Source organism: Eutrigla gurnardus, assembly GCF_963514095.1.
Source record: "Eutrigla gurnardus genome assembly, chromosome: 24".
Taxonomy (NCBI): Eukaryota; Metazoa; Chordata; class Actinopteri; order Perciformes; family Triglidae; genus Eutrigla; species Eutrigla gurnardus.
In genome coordinates this window covers 9,610,410-9,630,353 of record NC_139935.1, presented here as the reverse complement: position 1 = coordinate 9,630,353, position 19,944 = coordinate 9,610,410, and the positions used below count along the sequence as shown (strand labels likewise).

General features: G+C 40.1%; 1 protein-coding gene across 1 annotated transcript; it reads right to left on the bottom strand.

Annotated features, from left to right (window-relative positions):
• Positions 1–53: 53 nt before the first annotated feature.
• LOC311009989 (uncharacterized protein) lies at positions 54–9,892 on the bottom strand. The gene is made up of 7 exons (XM_084004478.1): positions 9,862–9,892; positions 5,299–5,413; positions 3,269–3,329; positions 3,121–3,190; positions 2,966–3,043; positions 2,583–2,642; positions 54–607 (listed from the first exon to the last, which is right to left on the bottom strand). The coding sequence occupies exons 1-7, from the start codon at positions 9,869–9,871 to the stop codon at positions 504–506; spliced, it is 498 nt and encodes a 165-aa protein (XP_083860604.1). The 5' UTR covers positions 9,872–9,892; the 3' UTR covers positions 54–503.
• Positions 9,893–19,944: the final 10,052 nt, after the last annotated feature.

Below are 19,944 nucleotides of genomic sequence, written 5' to 3'. Positions count from 1 at the left end.
CATAGACATAAAACCCCAATTAAGTAAAACAGAGAGAAAAAAGTCTTACACTGAAAGAACCACTTACCAAGGGGGTTATAACCAAGGCCTATAGGGTGGAACGAACCAATACCCACAATACACACCATGCTAAATACACAGAACTGAAACATCCCTTTTAAAAAAAAGAAAAAGGGGGCATGTAAAGGGAAGCAACACTACCCCCCTATTGGATTAAATGAACAGTTTGGCAAAGCTCACAATACAAACTACACAGTTTGTTCTGGCTCTTTCCAGATTACGATATTCTGATTTGAACTAAAAACCCAGGGAATATCCTGTAAATCTTTGTAGCTTGAACACTTGGCGTCAAAGTTAGTATGCACTAAGTGAGTTAAAGGTGTGACAAAAAAAATGATGTCCCAAACACAGTCTTTACTTGAAAAGCTGCTGTTCCTTCATTTTCTGTGATCGTTCCTTCCATACTGCTTCTGTCCAGCCTCACATGTCCTTGATCCTCAACCTCATCCCTCCAGCTGAGTCCTCCCGTCAGGCAACGGAGGAAAAGACCCCTCCTCCTCCATCTCAACCACCACTTCATGGACCACCTCCACCTGCTCAGATGGATCTGTGAGTGATACGCAATAGAGATGTCATTTCCTCTCTTCTATTTCCTCCACTGCTCTCATTCTTACCTCGTCTACTTTGCAATGGTTTTTCCCCACTTCCCACTTTTTCTTGTTTGTTAAAGTACCAACCCTCAACTGCTCTGCTTTAAATGTAGGGTTGCAATAACAATTGTTTTCATGTTATGTAACTGTTTGGCCACCGGTGTCAGAAAAAAAGTGAAGAATCCATTTTTAAAGCAAGATATTACCCCCACAGTGAACAAAACAATTGGTAAAAGAGCATTTATGTACAAAGCGCCCTCAGACTGGAATAATCTTCCTTTAAATTTACGCTCATTGACCTCTTTTCATAGGTTTAAATATTCTGTGTCTTCTTATTTTGAGTTAAATTGCACATGCTTCAGATGAATTATATCTTTTTTTTATTCTTTTTTTTTTTTTCTCCCCACTGTAATTTTTAATTTGAACATTATGATATTATTTTACATTTCTCTTAGTTTATTTAGGCTATTGCTATGGCCATTTGCGGCCATTGAGAGGTTGTGTCCATTTTTTTTTTTTTTTTGTACTCATTTCTTTTATGTCTGTGTTGATGTCTGTTGTCTTTGTTGCTGTATGTTTGTAGATTGTTGATTGTGTCTTGTCTCTTTTCGGTTTGTAATGTATATTAGGACCCCCTCGAAAACGAGAGGATTCCTCTCAAGGGGTTTATCCTATCAAATAAATTTCTGAATGAAATATTCTTTGTTTTGTCCCACTAACAGCTGACACTGAAGCCAACAAGAAGAACATTGTCATATAATTTTAGTAAATATTCATATTTTATTTTATATAAGTTACAGAACATTAAACTGATAAGAGTTTACCGCTATATGGCTTTTTTCAACTTTTATCCCAGAGTTGGGCTTTTGCATGTACAGTGTACTTAAAATCTACAGCTCATCATAAAGGTCATAAAATCACAATACACTACCAATAAATAAATGACAACACAAAATAAGTTATATAATTACTGCACAGTTCTGTGTGACTTTATATTCGGAACTTCCGGAAGCATTTCAAAAAACAGATCCACTTCACGATATAACGTGATACTCAGGTAAACTACGGAGGATTTAAAATATTAAATGCCGTTTTTTGAAACCTCAGAGCCTACAATTAAAAGAGAAAATTCTTTTTTTTTAACTATTAACACTTGAAAATGATGAAGGCACAAATGACAAGCTCATGCAAAATGCTGGTGAAAACATAATGCTACACACAGATGGACCAAGGAAAATCTGTAGTCGCACTTTCTGGTTGTACGTGCAACCAAAATGGCTGCACTCTGGAGCCCTGAAGTGGTTGGCTGTGTTCAACTCAATGACCTCTGATGGGTTTGGTTGCACCCCTCCCCAAAGCATTTTGGGTAGCATGCTGCTACACATAGATGCCTAATTCATAGGTGAGTTACAATTCTGCAATTATTGAAAATATCTTAAGACCCTAACCTAAATTGTTTCTAGCACTGGAACCCTGAACCCTAACCAGACTAACTTTTTACATTGGGCGCACTGCCGCGCCTTACTTTTTCATTTTGGTGCTCCAGCACATCTTTTTTCATAGTTTTTCACTGCTCCTTTTGGCATCACAATAATACACCTATTATACCTTTTCTTTACAGTTCCCGTATACACTGGTCATTTCTTAACACGTTATGTAAATGACTATAAACATATTTATCTTCATTTTTATTTTAATCTTAAAACAAACAAGAAATCAAGAAAAAATAACTATTAAATTAATTAAAATGCTCTTCTTTGGCAAAATTTAAGCAATGTTATCATTTCTGCTTTGGTTTGTGGCTCCAAAGTGGTCGCACTCTGGAGCCCTGCTAACCCTTTATTTCTAGCACCATAACCCTCTAATTCTTTATTTCTAGCACCATAACCATGAATCCTAATCCCCACATTGTCTCAGAAATTTAGTACAGACCTTTCAGGTGACTCCTCCACGGAGTGAATGGGATGGAGTTTTCTTCTTCGGGATTCAAGTCTGAACACACAACACATGTGTATTAATACAATGATTTGCATTAGTGTTGTACCTCAAAAATAAAAAAACTGCTATGTTTATATACATTAAAAAAACTGTAAAACTAAAAACTATTAATATGAAAAGTGTGTAACGTTTGTGTTGGTGTCTGATGACAGTGTTTCCTCCGTGTGTTCTGGGTGACAGTGTATGTCGTTTCCATGACGATGGTTCATGGACAAGTATTTTGCTATAGATAACAGATTTGTAACTGAAGCACATTTATTTTATGATGTTGTCGCTGCAGATAAACTAGCGCCCCCTGCAGGTTATGATTTACTGACCCGGGTGGTTCGGTGGCCCTCTCAAGTGGCTCCTCCAAGGAGGGAAGGACGCTGTGTTTGCTTCACTGGGATTCAACTCTAAACACACAGAGAGGTGGATAAGAGACAGGACATCTCTGCTCATCGTTTCTGGGTGAAATGAGTTTGAAGCTCACCCTTTTCATCCTTTTGAGTCTCGTTGATCATAGGATTCTCTCTCTCTACCAGCTCCTCTTCCCGCTGCACCTGTCCATCAACATTTCATGTTCTGTCCTTTCTGCTGTTTATTGTTTGGAATGAACGGATGGGAAAGAGTTGTCTTACCACTTTGATGAGAGCTGAAGGATCTTTATCTGCCTCAGAGTCCTGCAGCTTTAATGAACGTCTGTAACAAAAACTTGATTTATAAATCGTGACTGCAGCATTACTCCATAGTGTATTTTGCTGTTTATAGTGAGCTCTTTAAGATATGATGGTGCGTGGTCTGGGTTTTACTGGCAGCCAGTGCAGAGAAGCTAATACAGGGTAATGTGACAGACGCCTTTCTTGTATGGTTTTGGGTAGGGATGTCAACGTCTACACGTCTAAATGGGTACATGGATAATAAAACATAACCATTTAGAAAAATCAACCATTTACACGTCATTTTTACTCCTTGTTTATTTCTCACCAATATATACACCGGATCCGGCCCGCGAAGGAATATTTACTGGCCCGTTTAGTGGAAAAAACATTAAAACATGCTGGCCGTATAGTGGCCGATATGAGCTGCCCTCTCTCATCTCCGCGCAGCACAGTGGAGACTTGCTCCGCAAGGCGCGCGGCCACAACAATCCTCACCCCGCTACGTTCTTCTTCATGTACTTTACGTGCTTGATGTTGTTCTGATGACCGTCCGCCTCGTTGAACTACCATAATGTCGCTTTCTACTTGGAAAGTTGATACTGTATTTTGATAAGCTGCCTGCTCGCACAGATCCGCTTGTATTCACATGCGCTGATGCAGGTTGAGTGTTGACTAGAAATATATGCAGACGGCACTCCTTCAAAACAACATCAAGCCATGCGTGTGTAGTATTATGTACAACGGGCAATCAACCGGCCCTCATTCAAAACCAGTGTTGGGCAAGTTACTCTAAAAAAGAAACTAGTTAAAGTAGCTACTAGTTACTTCTCCCAGAAAGTAACTAAAGTAGTTACTGAGTTACAAATTCTAAAAGTAACTAGTTACTTTGGAAAGTAACTATTGCGTTACTTTCAAATAATTTTTAAATACTGATGTGTCAAATCATTTGGACCCCATCTCCATCCCTCTTTGACGGAACTTAAAAAACATGTGCGTGTTCAATTATTTATGATAAATCTGAGTATTATAATGAATGTATACTCAAAACATTACAAGCAGAAATCTAAACAATTTTATTGGAGATATTATAATTACAATGCATAGAGTAGATTGACTAAAATAACACTATATATCTTTTGGAAAAGCATGTAGCAAAACATTATCACCCAATTCTAATCCAATAGTAATAATAACAATAATAATATTACATTTTATTTATCAGATTATTGAGAGCTTTGTAAATGATGAGAAGGGTCTTGAAGTGGATATGCTGCTTTTGCCAGTGAAGGTGTTGCAGGATGGGTGTAGGAGTCTCTTATGTCCACTTTTCTTTTTTTAGACATCCTGGCTGCATCTAATTACCAAACACACATACACACGCATGCGCGCACATACGCACACGGACACCGATTCAAACATAAATGTAAATGAAACCTCTGATATTACAATCCTTCTAGCTGACGTGAACCAGGCAGAACAAACTCCCAACTTACAGTACCTACTCCTGTAGGACTCCTGACCGCAGACTAGCAAACCGGTGTGCAAGCAAGATGTATTTTTGAAAAGATCACAATTCCATATGATACCCTAAGATCAGGGTCATCCAAAGATTACGTGTGCCAATTTTCGTGCTGATCGGACTCTCTGTCTAGGAGGAGTTGGAAAACGTAGTTTTAGCATTGTTAGTGAAATTGCAGAAAAATATCACAGGCGCAAATGGGTGTGGCCTATATCACAACATGCAGCTGCCTTCAGAGAACATGTGGATGTAAGAATTGTGACCTTAGTGTGGGAGTTAGAAGCAAATACGCTTTCACCTTGATTGTAGCACCACCTGCTGTTTTTTTTATGTCTGGTGTATACCTCACATGAAAGTTTCACTTATATGACATGTACGGTGTATGCTGCAGTATGGCTTTTACCCGTGGAAGAATACAAAAAAAAAAAAAATAATAATTTCTGTTTCTGACAGTTTTAGAAATACAAATCTAGAATACGGAGCGACTGACCTGCTGCATTCACTGCAGAGAGCTGTGAGGACGATGGAGAGAAGGAGGATGATGAACAAACTGATGACTCCTGATGTCAGGAACCACGAGTTCATGAATTCCGCCGTCATGATCACTGAGAGAGAGAGAGAGAGAGAGAGAGAGAGATGAATTATGGGAAAACCTTGTTTGGAACCAACTTTATCATCCACGAGCCACGAATCAGCTACATGGTTAAAACCACCTATATTGTGAATGTCAAGTGACATATTCCTAAATAAAAGAACAAATGAATGGCTCAATCTGCAGAAATCTACACAACTAATGGCATGACAGTGTTAGGCCTAAATTTGTTGAAAAGATTTGATGCGGTTAAAATAAAAAATAATAATATCTACGTGTTCATTTTTATGAGAGGGACTGTTTTGGGACCTAAGGGTAACAAGTGGAAGTCTATGTGAATAAACTCTCATTCCTCCAAAACTAATGATGCATCAATATCAATGTTGTTATCAATTATTGGGCAAATCAAGGCTGTAAAACCACATCCCGATTATTCAACTTTGCACTGATTTTTTGTTTTGAAAATCAGGGGTCCTGGGGAAAAACAGCATAAAAACAAAAAAATATTAGGAAAAAAAATGTTTTATGTGGTGGACGTGAATTTTTTTTATAAATTACATTTTTATTACACTTTTAATGAGAGGGACCTTTTTGGGACCTAGCGGTAAAGAGTGTAACATCATTTTAAAGGGGCCTCAAGGGTTAATAATGTCTAGTTCCTTTCTTTGGAGGTCATATTTAAATTTTTTACTGAATTAAAAAAGGGGCGGATCTACAGGGGGGCAAGGGGGGTCAGCTGCCCCCCTGCTGTAGAGTCTTGCCCCCCCCCCAGCTGCCCCCCTAACTTTTGGTTTCTTAAAACTGTACTTGTAAAAACAAACCTCCACTATGTCCACAAGCTTTTCAAAGCATTGAAACAAATAATAAATTGGCCAAAAGTGAATAATTGTAAATATAATCTTAGGCCCCTGACCCACTTAGCTACGGCCCTGCATCAAACGTGCTGAGCAGCGTTCACAGTCCGTCTCACGAGTCTGCTGCGGTGGAAAGAGTGGAGCGACTGCGCTGCCCCCGAGCATCTGAAGGTGAAGTTAGTTTCCCCTGCTGATGTTTTAATAGGCCAATTTAACCTAAAGTTACATTTGTAATGAATGTCATGTATGCTAAAGGTGATTCAGCAACGGCAACAGTGTGATCGTTATTTAGCCAAACGTAAAATCGCTCGCTCGTGATTTGTGAGAGCATGTTGCCCTTTGATTAGTTTTGGTTTTAGTAAAGACAAAAACAGCTTCATACAACATATTAAAACCTGTCATGTTTCAATCCATAACGTTTACAGAGGCTCGCGTTTCGCGGGCGTTACGTTACAACGCACTACACAGTTCTAGCAAGGAGATCGATCATTTTGATTTGATTAGCTAATCAATACTATAAAACCATTGACTGTCACATATCACAGCAATGACGCTGCACAGTAAAACTGGGAAAATAACAAATACAGTAGCATTAATTAGTCCAAACATAACTGTGTGCGTGTGATAAATCTTTTCTGATTTTATATTTGTTATACTTATTAGCTACATGGCCCTACAGTGTAACATAATATCAGGATAACCAGAGCTTTTCCCATCTTGACTATTGCAGGCAAGAGTAGCTGGAGAGAGCAGAACAATGAAAAGGAAAGCAAAAGTGGGGATATTGACAGTTTTTTTTTAGAAAAATGAAGACCAGGAGGGTCAGAGCAGGAGTTGAAGAAATAAGTAAAGGAGAAGAGGATGTGAGAGATGAAGAGGAGGCTGCTGTAGATTCAGAAAGTGGGACAGAGGCAGGGAGTGACCACCAGGCAGATGAAGATGACGGGGAGGGTCCTAAGGCCGACAGCAATTCCCCCTGGACCACATTGTATGTTTTTATTCTCCTTCCATATAAATTGCAGTACAGTAGCATCACATATTTACATTTACATTTAGGTCATTTAGCAGACGCTTTTGTCCAAAGCGACTTACAATAAGTACATTTGTCAAAAGAAGGAAACAAAGAAACCACAACGTATCATCTCACTAAGTAAAATAACATGTTTTCAGTTATTGGCTATTTTCTGTAGCATATGTTATTGGGTTAGATATTAAAAAGATTTACTATTACTATAATATAAGTATTTTTGTGTTTGTTTTGTTACATATTGTTTACATATGGGGATTCCTGCGTACCGTCCTCCCATGCCACCCTGCCAAGACCTCTTGCCACCGCTTTGCCACCCCATGTAGAATTTTCTAGATCGACCACTGATTGTAAGTTGCCATATTTTATATTTCAGGAATGTATTCTTTGGTTTAACAGGATAAGCGGTAGACAATGGATGGATGGATTCTTTGGTTTAACACATAGATAAATATCATGATATATCAGAGCTGATCTCATCATTACAGTGGTCGCGCCCTAAGAATGCCAAAAGAGTGCTCGAGACAATCAGGAAGTACGGGGAGAGTTGGAGAGGGAGAGGAGAGGGAGAGGAAAAGGAGACAGGCAGGCAGGCCGTCCAAGTATTTTCTCCCGAATCTTTTTGATTGGACGGTGCTTTTACAGTCCTACCACAGCCACAGATGACTTTTTAATTGATTTTTTATGTCAGAGCATTTAATGTATTCGTTGCTATCGGTGTGTGACAATGATTTCAAGTAATATAACAGAAAGTGTTTCTGAATAGAATCACCACTCAACCTTTAACCAAGTAGACCAATTTAAACCCAAACCATCATAAAAGGTACGATAATGTTTTCCTCAGAAGTGATGAGTAACATAACAGTTACAGTCATCCTGCTTATAGGAGCACTAAAACCATGATGAGGAAAAACCAAAAGCAACTTGTGGAATAATTGAAAAATCCAAATGTGTTTTATTACCTGTAAAAGACCAGGGGCCTCATGTACTAAGAATTGCGTGGATTTCCTACTGAAACATTGCGTACGCTAGAATCCAGAAACTGTCGTACGCACAAAAAAAATCAGATGTATCAAAGTGTGCGTAAGCATGGATCCAAGCACTTTTCCTTTGTACATCCCAATCAACGTGGAATTGAGCGCACATGTAGAAAAACTAAACTCCTCCCTGTCCACGCCCCCATTTAAATATGCAAATAATTTTAAATAGGGCCTGCACCGGGGATTCCCCTCTCTGCACCATCAGATCTAGAAAATGAGTAAAGGGAAGAAGCGCAACTTCACCGAGTCTGAGCTGGAAACGCTCTTAAACGAAGTCGAGACTCGAAGACCAGTATTATTTGGTAGCCTCTCATCAGGCATAAACACACAAAAAAACGTGCGTACGCTGCTCTGGGACACCGCACATTTCCACGCTCATTTCACTTTTGATACATCTGAACGTTGGCGTGGAAAATTACGTACGCCACGTTTTTGTGCGTACGCAACATTGATACATGAGGCCCCAGCTGTCTAGATGTGAGCAGCTCCAGGTTCAGCTGTACACACACATCAGACAGTGAAAATGTGCTGCAGGCTGATTTCCCTCTCTGTCAACATGCCACTTTAAAGGGCGGCGAGGAAGAGCAGCAGCCGCCGGGTGGAGTGACACACAGAGAATAGTGAAACGACTTATTGAGAGGAAAAACAACAGCTTTAAAACACTTGCATGTTTGTCTTTTATGCAGAAACATAATGGCTGCTACATGTAAATAAGCTCCAGTGCTCTCCCTTGGGCATCATTTTTACAAAATACTTCAGAGTATAAATGTAATAAGATACAACAACAAAGTGAGGAGGACATAAATGATTAATATTCTCTTTAAATACCATGTGCATGAGTTCACTTCATCTGAGGTTCAGAGGAGGAGGGGAGAAGGAGGTGAGAGGAGGGGGAGGAGGAGAAGGGTAGGAAATTTGGAGGAGGAGGAGAGGGAGTGGAGGGGGAGAGGAGTTCGAGAGGGAGAGGCAGGGGAGAGGGAGTGGAGGGGGAGAGGGAGAGGAGGGGGAGAGGGAGTGGAGGGGGAGAGGGAGAGGAGGGGGAGAGGGAGTGGAGGGGGAGAGGGAGAGGAGGGGAAGAGGGAGTGGAGGGGGAGAGGAGTTCGAGAGGGAGAGGAGTTCGAGAGGGAGAGGAGGGGTAGTACAGGGAATTCTTGCAAAAGACTTAGTAACTCATTTGACTGTAAAAATTATGTGTGTGTGTGTGTGAGTCAAGTAAACACAACTCGATTTTCAGAGGAACTGGTTCTGAAGTAAAAAAAAAAAAAAAGTAGTAATGAATGTGTGCTTGTAAAATGTTTTTTCCCTTAAAAATAGAAAAAGGAACTACATGATGTAATTTTATGTCTAAATTACAATTGATGTGAATTACCATATGTTAAATAGAGAGGAGCTTTGTTTGTTAATGTTTTTGATGTGTCTAGTTTATACAGCAACTTTACACTATGCCTTATGGATGGATGTCAACCACTGTATTTCACAAATACCAATATGAATATTGTGGCAAAAACAAAAGTAGAAATGAATGCGTATAAGGGCCTACCTGTTTCCATGGCGACGGCAGCTGTGAGATCAGTTTCAGATACTGTATGAGAGGATTCTTCCTGCTGCAGGTTTACTAATTGACTGACTGAACAAACACTCAGCTGTTTGAACTTCTTAAAGACACACACACACACACACACACACATGACAGTGATGGACAAACTACTAAGCAAGAGGAAAGTGCTGGACCGCTGACTTTTGTCTATGCAACTGTTAATAAACTGATACATTTGTATTGTATTGCACTTTGGGCTTCGGTATCTTCAGGGCCGGCCCAAGCCTTTTGGGGGCCCTACACATAATTTGGTGGCCAAGGGGCCCCAAGCAGCCGTTTAGTTTGCTTATGTCTCAGGCCGGCTCTGTGTATCTTGCCCAAGGGCACTTCAGCATGGGAATCATCAAGAGATGTGAACATTCCTGCGGTTCAAGAACATATCATGAATCTGACGTACTTTTCTTAGAAACTTTCTGAATTCAATTAATTGAAATAAGATCATAAGTTTATGTTAAGGTGAAAAATGGAACCATATATTGTATATGTATTCATGAATAAATAAATATACCTTCTCCGAGGTCATTACCACGGGGACAAGGGTCGGGCCGGACAGTCTGTCTGCTCGCTGGTCGTGGTAAACGCATTCCGATGGCCCAGATCGGGAGCGAGCGTAAAGTTAGCGGAAGGATCTAAGTGTTACAACTTCCGGTTTCAAAATAAAGGCGAAACTAATCGTATACTATTAAAAAAACATACATTGAAAGGGTTAGCATTAGGTTTTGTAGAAGAAAATGTGTTACCTTACATTTCTTATTTGTTTTTTTATAATGTTCCTTTCTCTCGGGAACATCAAATGTCCTGCTGAGCTGTTTCTATTGAATTTAACCCTTGCAGTCTTGATGAAAAGACTCTTTGATCTTTCCTCTCTTCCTGAACTGTCGCCGTAACATTTGTCTTTCATACATTGATCAAGGCCTGATGAGTGACCCCTGTAGTGACATCGTCTAGCTCTCCCGAGAACGGTCACACCTTGTAGATATCAACAGATGTCTCTTCCTCTGCAGAGAGACATGTGTTGATTCAATGCAAACCCACTCATGACACCTTCCCTTTTGTTCTCTTGAATGTTCTGTATAAATCCAACTCGGCCAGGCCATTCAACAGACTGGATCTTCATGGATACACTGTGAATTTCTTTTCTCCACTGTCAGTGATTGAACCTCATTTGAACCAGCTACAGAATTGGACCTGAAGAGTTTTCTTCTACAGTTTCATTTGGAATTTAGGAAATAAAACATGAGATTAATTAGTATTTTAGAAATTAGTTGATAGTTTAGTTGGAACAATATTGACGGATCCAGAATCTATATTGATGGATCCAGGATCTATATTGATGATCTATATTGATGGATCCAGGATCTATATTGATGGATCCAGGATCTATATTGATGATCTATATTGGTGGTTACAGGATCTATATTGGTAGATCCAGGATCTATATCGATAGATCCAGGATCTGAGCCTGGTCTGGAGCAGGCTAGCTCAGCAGGATAAATCTCCACAGTGACTTATGCCATGTAGTCATAAGGTGCTTTCCTACAACCGGACCACGACAAACTTTGTAGTCTAGCTGATTAGATGTAGTTCAGTAGATAGGGCAACATCTAGGATAACTTGTTCTGAGTGAGGACCAAAGACCGGGAGCTAAACAATAGATCCATGTGAATGTGATGATTGGGACTGAAAGTGTTCATACAGCAAGTTAACAGATGGGAGGACTACTTTTTCAGATGACGACACCAACTTCATGCTGGGAAATCCCAGCTTACCAGCCCTCCGTTTGCGTTACGAGTAGAACGTAATAAACAAACAGACACAAACACGCGTAGAGTACTTAGTACAGAGACAGCTCTGGTGAAAATTACACATGACCTTCTAATTGCTTCTGACAAAGGACTTGTTTCTGTACTTGTCCTGCTTATCTTAGTGCTGCGTTCGACACCATTAACCATGAGATTCTTTTCAACTTATATATCCTTTCCTTAGGCAACATTATCAGAGGACACTCTATAAACTTCCATTGTTATGCTGATGATACTCAATTATATCTATCAATCAAGCCTGAAGAAACCAATCAGCTAGTTAAACTCCAGGCATGTGTTGATGACATAAAATCCTGGATGACCTGCAATTTCCTGAAGTTAAACTCAGATAAAACAGAAGTTATTGTACTTGGGCCTCAACTCCTCTGAAGCTCGCTGTCTAAAGATATAGCTACTATTGATGGGATTGCCATCGCCTCAAATACTACTGTAAGAAACCTTGGAGTTATCTTTGATCAGGACCTGTCCTTTGACTCACATATTAAACAAACGACAAGGACTGCCTATTTTCACCTTCGTAACATTACTAAAATTAGGCCAATACTGTCTCAAAAAGATGCAGAAAAACCCGTCCATGTATGGTGCTGGTAATGGCGACATGCAGCAGCAGTTCCTGTGTGCTCCGTGGTCTCGCTACTAATGCTCACTTTAAGTTGATTCACAAGTGATAAACTGCAACTATGCCTCACCTTAGTTTGACGGGCCTTGCTGTCCTTCAGATACTTTTATTCCACTTTATGTGTGGACTCTGTGAAAACAGGGAACCGCTCCAGTATGGCCGGGAGTTTCTCCTACGCTTTCGCAGCTCCGGAGTAGGTGCTGTGGATTCCTCAGCAGTCCTCCCCGCGTAGATCATCTGGCAGGATCACCAGGGGGGCACCTCCGTAGACTAGGGCACCTCCGTATTCCCCTGCCAACCCTCATGCTTGCCAACGTCCAATCCCTCTGCATTAAGGTGGATTGGCTCCATGCTAATGTCAAGTTTCTGGAGGAGTATAAAAGTGTTTGCATTGTTTCATCACAGAAACCTGGCTCAAGGATCACGACTCACATTGAGGATCAATGGCTTTGGAGAGCCCTTTCGCCTGGATAGAGACCCCGCAGTGACAGGCAAGTCTCTTGGGGGTGGCCTGGATACATTTAATCATCATGCTTTGATTTTTTTTAAAAGGTACAAAAGGTAAAAGTAAAATTTTTCAGTTTATTTTTCATGCGGGGATGCAATATTCGTGTTTTCTTCATACATGTTGTACACCTTGTAGCTTCAAGACAACTGTGAAAGGTGAACTTTTGCTCGTCTTGCATACAACTCTTCAACCACAAGTGAAGTTACTTTGCATCACATACGCATTGCTGATATAACGGCGGCCTTGTACAAGCAACTACCGGCTTTTTATCTTCTTTGGATCTACTTTCTCAGCTCGTTAAATGCTCCATTGGCACTTCGCCTAGTAACGCATCTTTAAACCGCCAATATAAACAAACGCAACTTACAGCGCATGCATCTCCCCCTCCCACCTCGACTGAAATGCAATCTCTGTCTTCCGGCCTCGGCTTGCTCATTTTGTGCACCAGCCGACTGGACACTTGCCGATCCTTTTATGAATAAACACAATATTATTTTAATCACATCATTATCGCTGCTTATTATTAATGAAAGGCACGTCGGATTTTGTGCCGTGACGCAGTCGGTACAGGTCGCTGATGTTTTTAATTTTCCAGAAAGTGGACAAATGCCGGTTCAACCGGTTTGTGCATAAATTAATCAGGTCTAGCCCGTACACCGAACCGGTGAAACCGGATTGCCCAGCCCTAAGCTGAGCTAGTAAGCTATAGCTAGCAGCATTTCATTGACCATTTAAGAGGCTTATCATGATGCTAGCTACCTCAAATGTGATGCTGCTTTTTCTGCCTCCTGCAAGATCTTTTTTCTGTGCATCAATTGTAAAATATTTTGGACCCTTCCAGTTGTTTGGCTATGCTAACTATTTATATATCGGTTCATGCCTTTGCATTTGTATATTTACAAGCTGTTATCTTAAGGCCCCCACACACCGCCCAGACGTCCAACTGCCTTATCCGACCATTCTCCGCCCACTCTGTTGCCTCTCGTCTGACCCGTTCGGCAGAAAAGTTGCGTTGTACACACCGCTTCGACGTGCTTCCGATGACACAGCAGCGTGTACGTTCTGCGCTTGCGCGAGATGCAATAAGCCTCCTTAACAGCGGGTGGCGCTAGTCTCGTGCCAGTACTCCAAAACAGGAAAACAGGAAATGACGGAACGGAGTGCAGATAAAAACAATGCACACAGTCTTGGTTCAGTATTCGTTCAACTCGAGAAGACCTTTGTGGACTAAATACTTGGCATTTCTGGAAAGATAACTCTGGCTAGGGTGACACTCGCGTTGTGTGCTCTCGGGCTCATTATTTTACGAAGACGTCGTTTCAGTAGGGAACGAGTAATACGGAGTTTACCATCGTCACTTCCGCCCCGCCCACACAGACGTCCAACAGCCCACCTCCTCAGACTTCGCATGCTCAGTCTGATCAGACAACGTCCGCGCGGCTCCGAAAGCTTCCGACGCAGCTGTACACACCAAACATATGTGTTCCCGACCTCGTCCGAGCCTCTCCAAACGCTTCAGACGTCCAACGATTGGGCCGGTGTGTTCCTGCCTTTATTCTACCGAAAAATGCCACATGCACCATCCGATTTCACACAATCTAATGTTCAAGGAAAGTCTTGGTATATGTGTAAATATTGTGAAAAGACATACGTGAAGAATGCCACAAAACTGCAGCAGCATATTGCAAAGTGCAAATATAATATATGAATATTCCCAAAATTCCCGAGCGTAACTTTCATGGAAAGTCTTCAGAAAATGTACTGGAAATGTTCTGCTGCTTTGCAACCCAATCTTTGAACAGATACACTGCAATAATTGTCAGTCAAGTTAACTTCTACATGTTAGTCGAAAGTCATTTGGAATATAAATCTTAACTTGAAATGGTAAGTCATATAAACGTATTCAAGTTGTTTTAACTTGAGATGGTGAGTTACAATAATGCAGACGTGTGTTTGAGTGACTCGGTAAGGAAAGTTTTCTGGCATTTATAATGTAAAATAATTATTTGTTTTAACTGATAGTGTGAAGTTAAAATAACTACTGGTTGAAATTTCTAACTCTGACAACTTAAAGAACAATGTTGAGACAACTAGAAGATCATAGTTTGGTTGTTTAAAGTTAAACCAGCTTGACATTTCTTTTAACATGCCATTAATAACACCCTCAACTAATATGTATCACACTTTGCACATGTACATATTTTTTTACAAGAAAAGTAAATATGACAAAGTTCACAAATATGGCTGTAAATATGGTAAAAAGTGACTTTGAAATATTCACACCACTTTTATAAACATTAAGAGCTAAATGTGGCAACATGTAATAATTCATTTCAGAGTGTGTCACGAGAAAAATAGTCTAGAAATCAAATATGGGCATAAAATATAACATAGAAACATGAAATGAGAGATTTGTGGTCGATTGTAATTTTAAAACAAATATACAAAATCAAGATTTCAATGTTCTACTTCAACTGCATCGACCTGCTGCATGTTTCTTATGTTGATTCAGATTGTTTGCTTCGTTATGACCGTATTTCTCATCAAAATCTGTTCAGTACAAAAATGAGCAAACTCCTTGAGACTGATGCTTAATCATTATTCTATATACAGACTTTTATTTTGAAATGTGCTTTGATTTACGGATCATCCCATGGCCTCATTTGTTAGTTTTTGGTATTTTTGTTTCATTTTGGCTTTTTGCTTGATCATCTCATCATATAAAACATTGTCATGAATAAAAAGTCAAGATAAACAACAACATTCCTTAAACTAAGTCAAATGAGCTCAAAACTTATTAAAAACAGCTAAATCAAGTACAATTGTTATGAAATTAGCAAAATGATTAATAAGAGTAAAATCCTGAAATACAAAATCATATACTTGTTTATAAAGTACAACATTAAGTATTGGTTCATCACAAAAATAAGCTGTTCATTTTGATTCTCTCAAGCTAAACGTGTCCTGCTGCCAAAATTGACTTCACAACAACAATGAGCCATGTGAACCACAAGGGGATGCTGACGTGAAGTCATGACATATGTGACTTACAGAGGAAGTCGGTGTGAAAACAGTCTCTGGGACCTCCAACAGGACTCTGCAGTCCTGTTGCTGGGAGATTTCAACCACGTCTCCATGAAGAAAGCTCTTCCCAGATACAACTGATCGGTGAGTCTGATCACAACACTGTATTCCTCCTTCCTAAATACCTTCAGAGACTCCAAACATCTAAACCAAGGACAAAGATGGTGTTTTTAAACCTGATGAACATGATGATATCCACATTTTCACTGACACTGTAATGTCCTCTATCAATGTCTGTGAGTCTGTGTGTATCCCACCAAACCTGTTACCATAGCAACAACAAGCCTCGGTTCAACAAGGAAGTAAGGCGCTTATGCAGTGAGACAAATGCTGCATTTCAATGTGGCGACAAAGACCAATACAAATTAAATACCAACTTCAAAAGGCAGTTCAAACAGCTGAAGCCACTTCTAGAGTCACACTTGAAAACAAGCTCCAAGTTCATGACATTAAGGGGGTTTGGCAGGGCCTGCACAAAATCACTAACTACAAGAGCAAGCATCATGTTATAGACTGTGAGCCCTCCCTTCCTCAGAGGCTGAAGGATTTCGACTGTAGATTTGAGTCCAGTGAAGCTAGAGCCCCGTTCAAGTATTTTTATTACTTTTTCAGACAGTGTGGAAATGGTGAGAAAGAAAGGGAGATGACATGCAGGAAATACGTCCCGGGCGGGAGTCAGGCCTGGGACCACCACATGGTACATGGGGCGGCTGCCCTAACCACTGTGCCACTGGCCTTATGAACCCTTTCAAAATAATGCCCGTGGCAAAAAAGTACAATAAAATCATGATATATCAACATTTCTTTGGTTAATTTTGTTAATTAGCCATGGTAGGTACATTAGTATATTATTAATTAGCCTATTTAGTCGTGATCATAACTATTAAATATTCAGTCATGTTCAGGATGTTAACCCTTTCAATGCTTCTAAACATAATGCCACAATTTTTTTTTTTATTTCAATCCTTCAAAGACACATGAAACTGAGTGAATGACAAACAATGCAATGAGAACCGCTTGCTCTGGTTCATAGGGTCATGCATTGTGTACACCCCTACAAAGATGCACACATCCTCACCACCAGTCACTGCATGAAAAGTCGGATTTTCGTCCCTGTAAACGCCCGGAAATCTCCCTAATTTTCGGGAGTTAACGACAATTTACAGGCTGCGAACGCCGCGTTCGTCTGTGCCGAAAATTGTCGGAAACGAACCACAGCGAAGGCTCTAATTAGCATATGAATAGCAGCGAAACCGCGCCTGGCCAGAGATGGCTTGAATATCCTCACTCAGGATTGGATGAAACCACTAGTTTTAAACAAGTATAATCGCTCGTGATTGGTTGGCAGATCTGGTCATTATAAATGTAAAGCCAACCCACGTTGGCAGATCTATCACTATTGGTCAACCTGATGAGTCATTATAAATGTAAACCCCACCCCCGTTGGCAGATGTGTTACTATTGGTCACACTGGGTCTTTTAAACAAGAATAATCACTAGTGATTGGTTAGCAGATCTATCACTATATATATATATACATATATATATACATATATATATATATATATATATATATATATATATATATATATATATATATATATATACATATATATATACATATATATATATATATATATATATATATATATATATATATATATATATATACATATATATATACATATATATATATATATATATATATATATATATATATATATATATATATATATATATATATATATATGTTTATATATGTATATATATATATGTATATTTATACATATATATATATATACACACACATATTTATTTTTATTTATTTATATATTTATAAATGTAAATATGAATGAATTTATTGAGGAAAGGAAAAATTGCCAGGAGGAAGTATTCAAAGAAAGAGCTTTATTGACAACACAACACACAACTGTACAAATTTGCCCACACAACAAACAAATGAACTGGCGACATTCTGTCCGAATTTGGTCAATTTTACAGCCGCCTGCGGTGCGTGGCCCTGTACTTGGGAGTCTTCTCTAATCGCGACTGTAGAGTCGCACAGAGCTCGGTGAGCTCCTGGCTGTCGCACAATCCATCCAGACACCCCGCCAACGACGCCGTCCTCCTCATCAGACATCATGTCTGTGGTGGCGCACTTCCAACGGTTCGCCTCATCGCCAGCAAGCACACTCTGTCTCGCTTCCAGCAGCTGTAAAACAATAAATAAAGACAATCAGTACTGCGCGATGCACTGCGCATGGACACAACACATCTATTAATGCACCTGAAAAATAGGTTTAGGTAGGTTTGGTCACATTGACCAAAAACGGATCTAATAAATCTAATAAGTCTTACCCTCTTTCTCCTGGAACGACTCCGAGCTGACGTCTTCACAGCTTCCGCCTGCGATGCGAGATCAGGCTGTGTGTGTCTGAAGCTCCTGCGTACCGTTTCATAGTATGTCTTACAGGCAGCTGGAAAACAATTAAATGAGTGGTATGAATAAGAAAACTTAAGTCACAGTAAAATTAAAACAAGGAAGAAGAAAACAGTAAAAGTTACTTACACACAATGGCGTCACTATCAGCGTCATAGAAATCCGGACTTGCGGACAAAGCTCCGAGCAAGTAAGCGGTCACAGCTTCGTTATGAGGCGAGGTTCGTCTGTGAAAACAAAATGAACAGTTAAGATCGGTATCTACTGTTAACGCATCTATTTCCTTATACAGCAGAATGAAAGCATATTCTTTAAATCGTACCCTTGCTCCGGTTCGTAGCGCCTACAATTCGTCTCCGAGTTGTGAAGACGGCGTACTGCTTCCTGTAAAAGACCAACAACATACACTTAACAAAGCAACTTAACGTTACACTGGTTCCTCTCTCTTGTTCTTTTACAAGGCTACTATGCTACTTTTAGCTTGGACTATTAGCTTTTAAGCTACTTTTAGCTTGGGCTTGCTTTGCTAATTTTAGCTTAGCTAGCAGTCACCGAACATATTCTTACCGCAATCATCCTGAGAGTCTCCAGCAGTCCTGGGACATCCTGAGAGTCTCCAGCAGTCCTGGATATAAGAATTATAACATTTAAACCACATTTTCTTAAGTGAAGCCTCTCAGAGCAGCATTCCTGCTGCCGGTGAACGTGAACGTCTCCTCATCGTTCCCTCCACTGAATGAGGCGCCCGGTGTCTGCATACGTCCCTTTAACGGACAACGGTGCACGGCGTTATTAATCACCGTTAGTACATATATAACCACGGTTTAACATAAGCAATATATTATTAGTTAACGTCGGTAAAAACGGCACATTTTCCGCTTCGCTTGCGCTCGCTAACCTCTATGGTAAATTAGCGTCAGTAGGCTAGCCGGCTAGCAGGACCTTCGATTCGTAACGTTAACGTACAATGCCAACAACAATAAAGTAACGTTCATTATCAATACGATTTAAAAGTCAGCTGGAAACATAAAAGTCATGTTACAGTATACTTACATGTGTACGCGGTTTGTGTCGGGCTCCTCGCCAGAATCACCGCAGTCGTCCGCCATTATCCAAAACTTGTGAAGTCAGACGAACCGCAATGCATTTTGGGAAGTTGAGTAGATTTAGCAAGGTCCGCTGTATACTCTGAAATTCTTGCCAATGCAGTATACATCCGGGCATTTCTCGCGTACACAAATTCACATACTATTGTATGTGAACGCACTACGTACTCAAATTTACGTCACAATTAAGTACGAGTAGGACGTTAGTATGGCATTTCTAACACAGCCGAGATCTATGATCTATGAACCCATCCTTGACCCTCTAGCAGAACTACGACCAGCCATTATAAAGCAGTTTATAGTTGTTAATGTTGTGTCAAAAGGTACTGCATTTAAACATGTTATTGCGCAAGTTTCCTGGCTTCATCCCCATCCGGACAGACATTTTTATGGAAAGCCAATAGAAGTTTGGAGCTTGCAGGGAACAGACACGTCATACCCAGCAT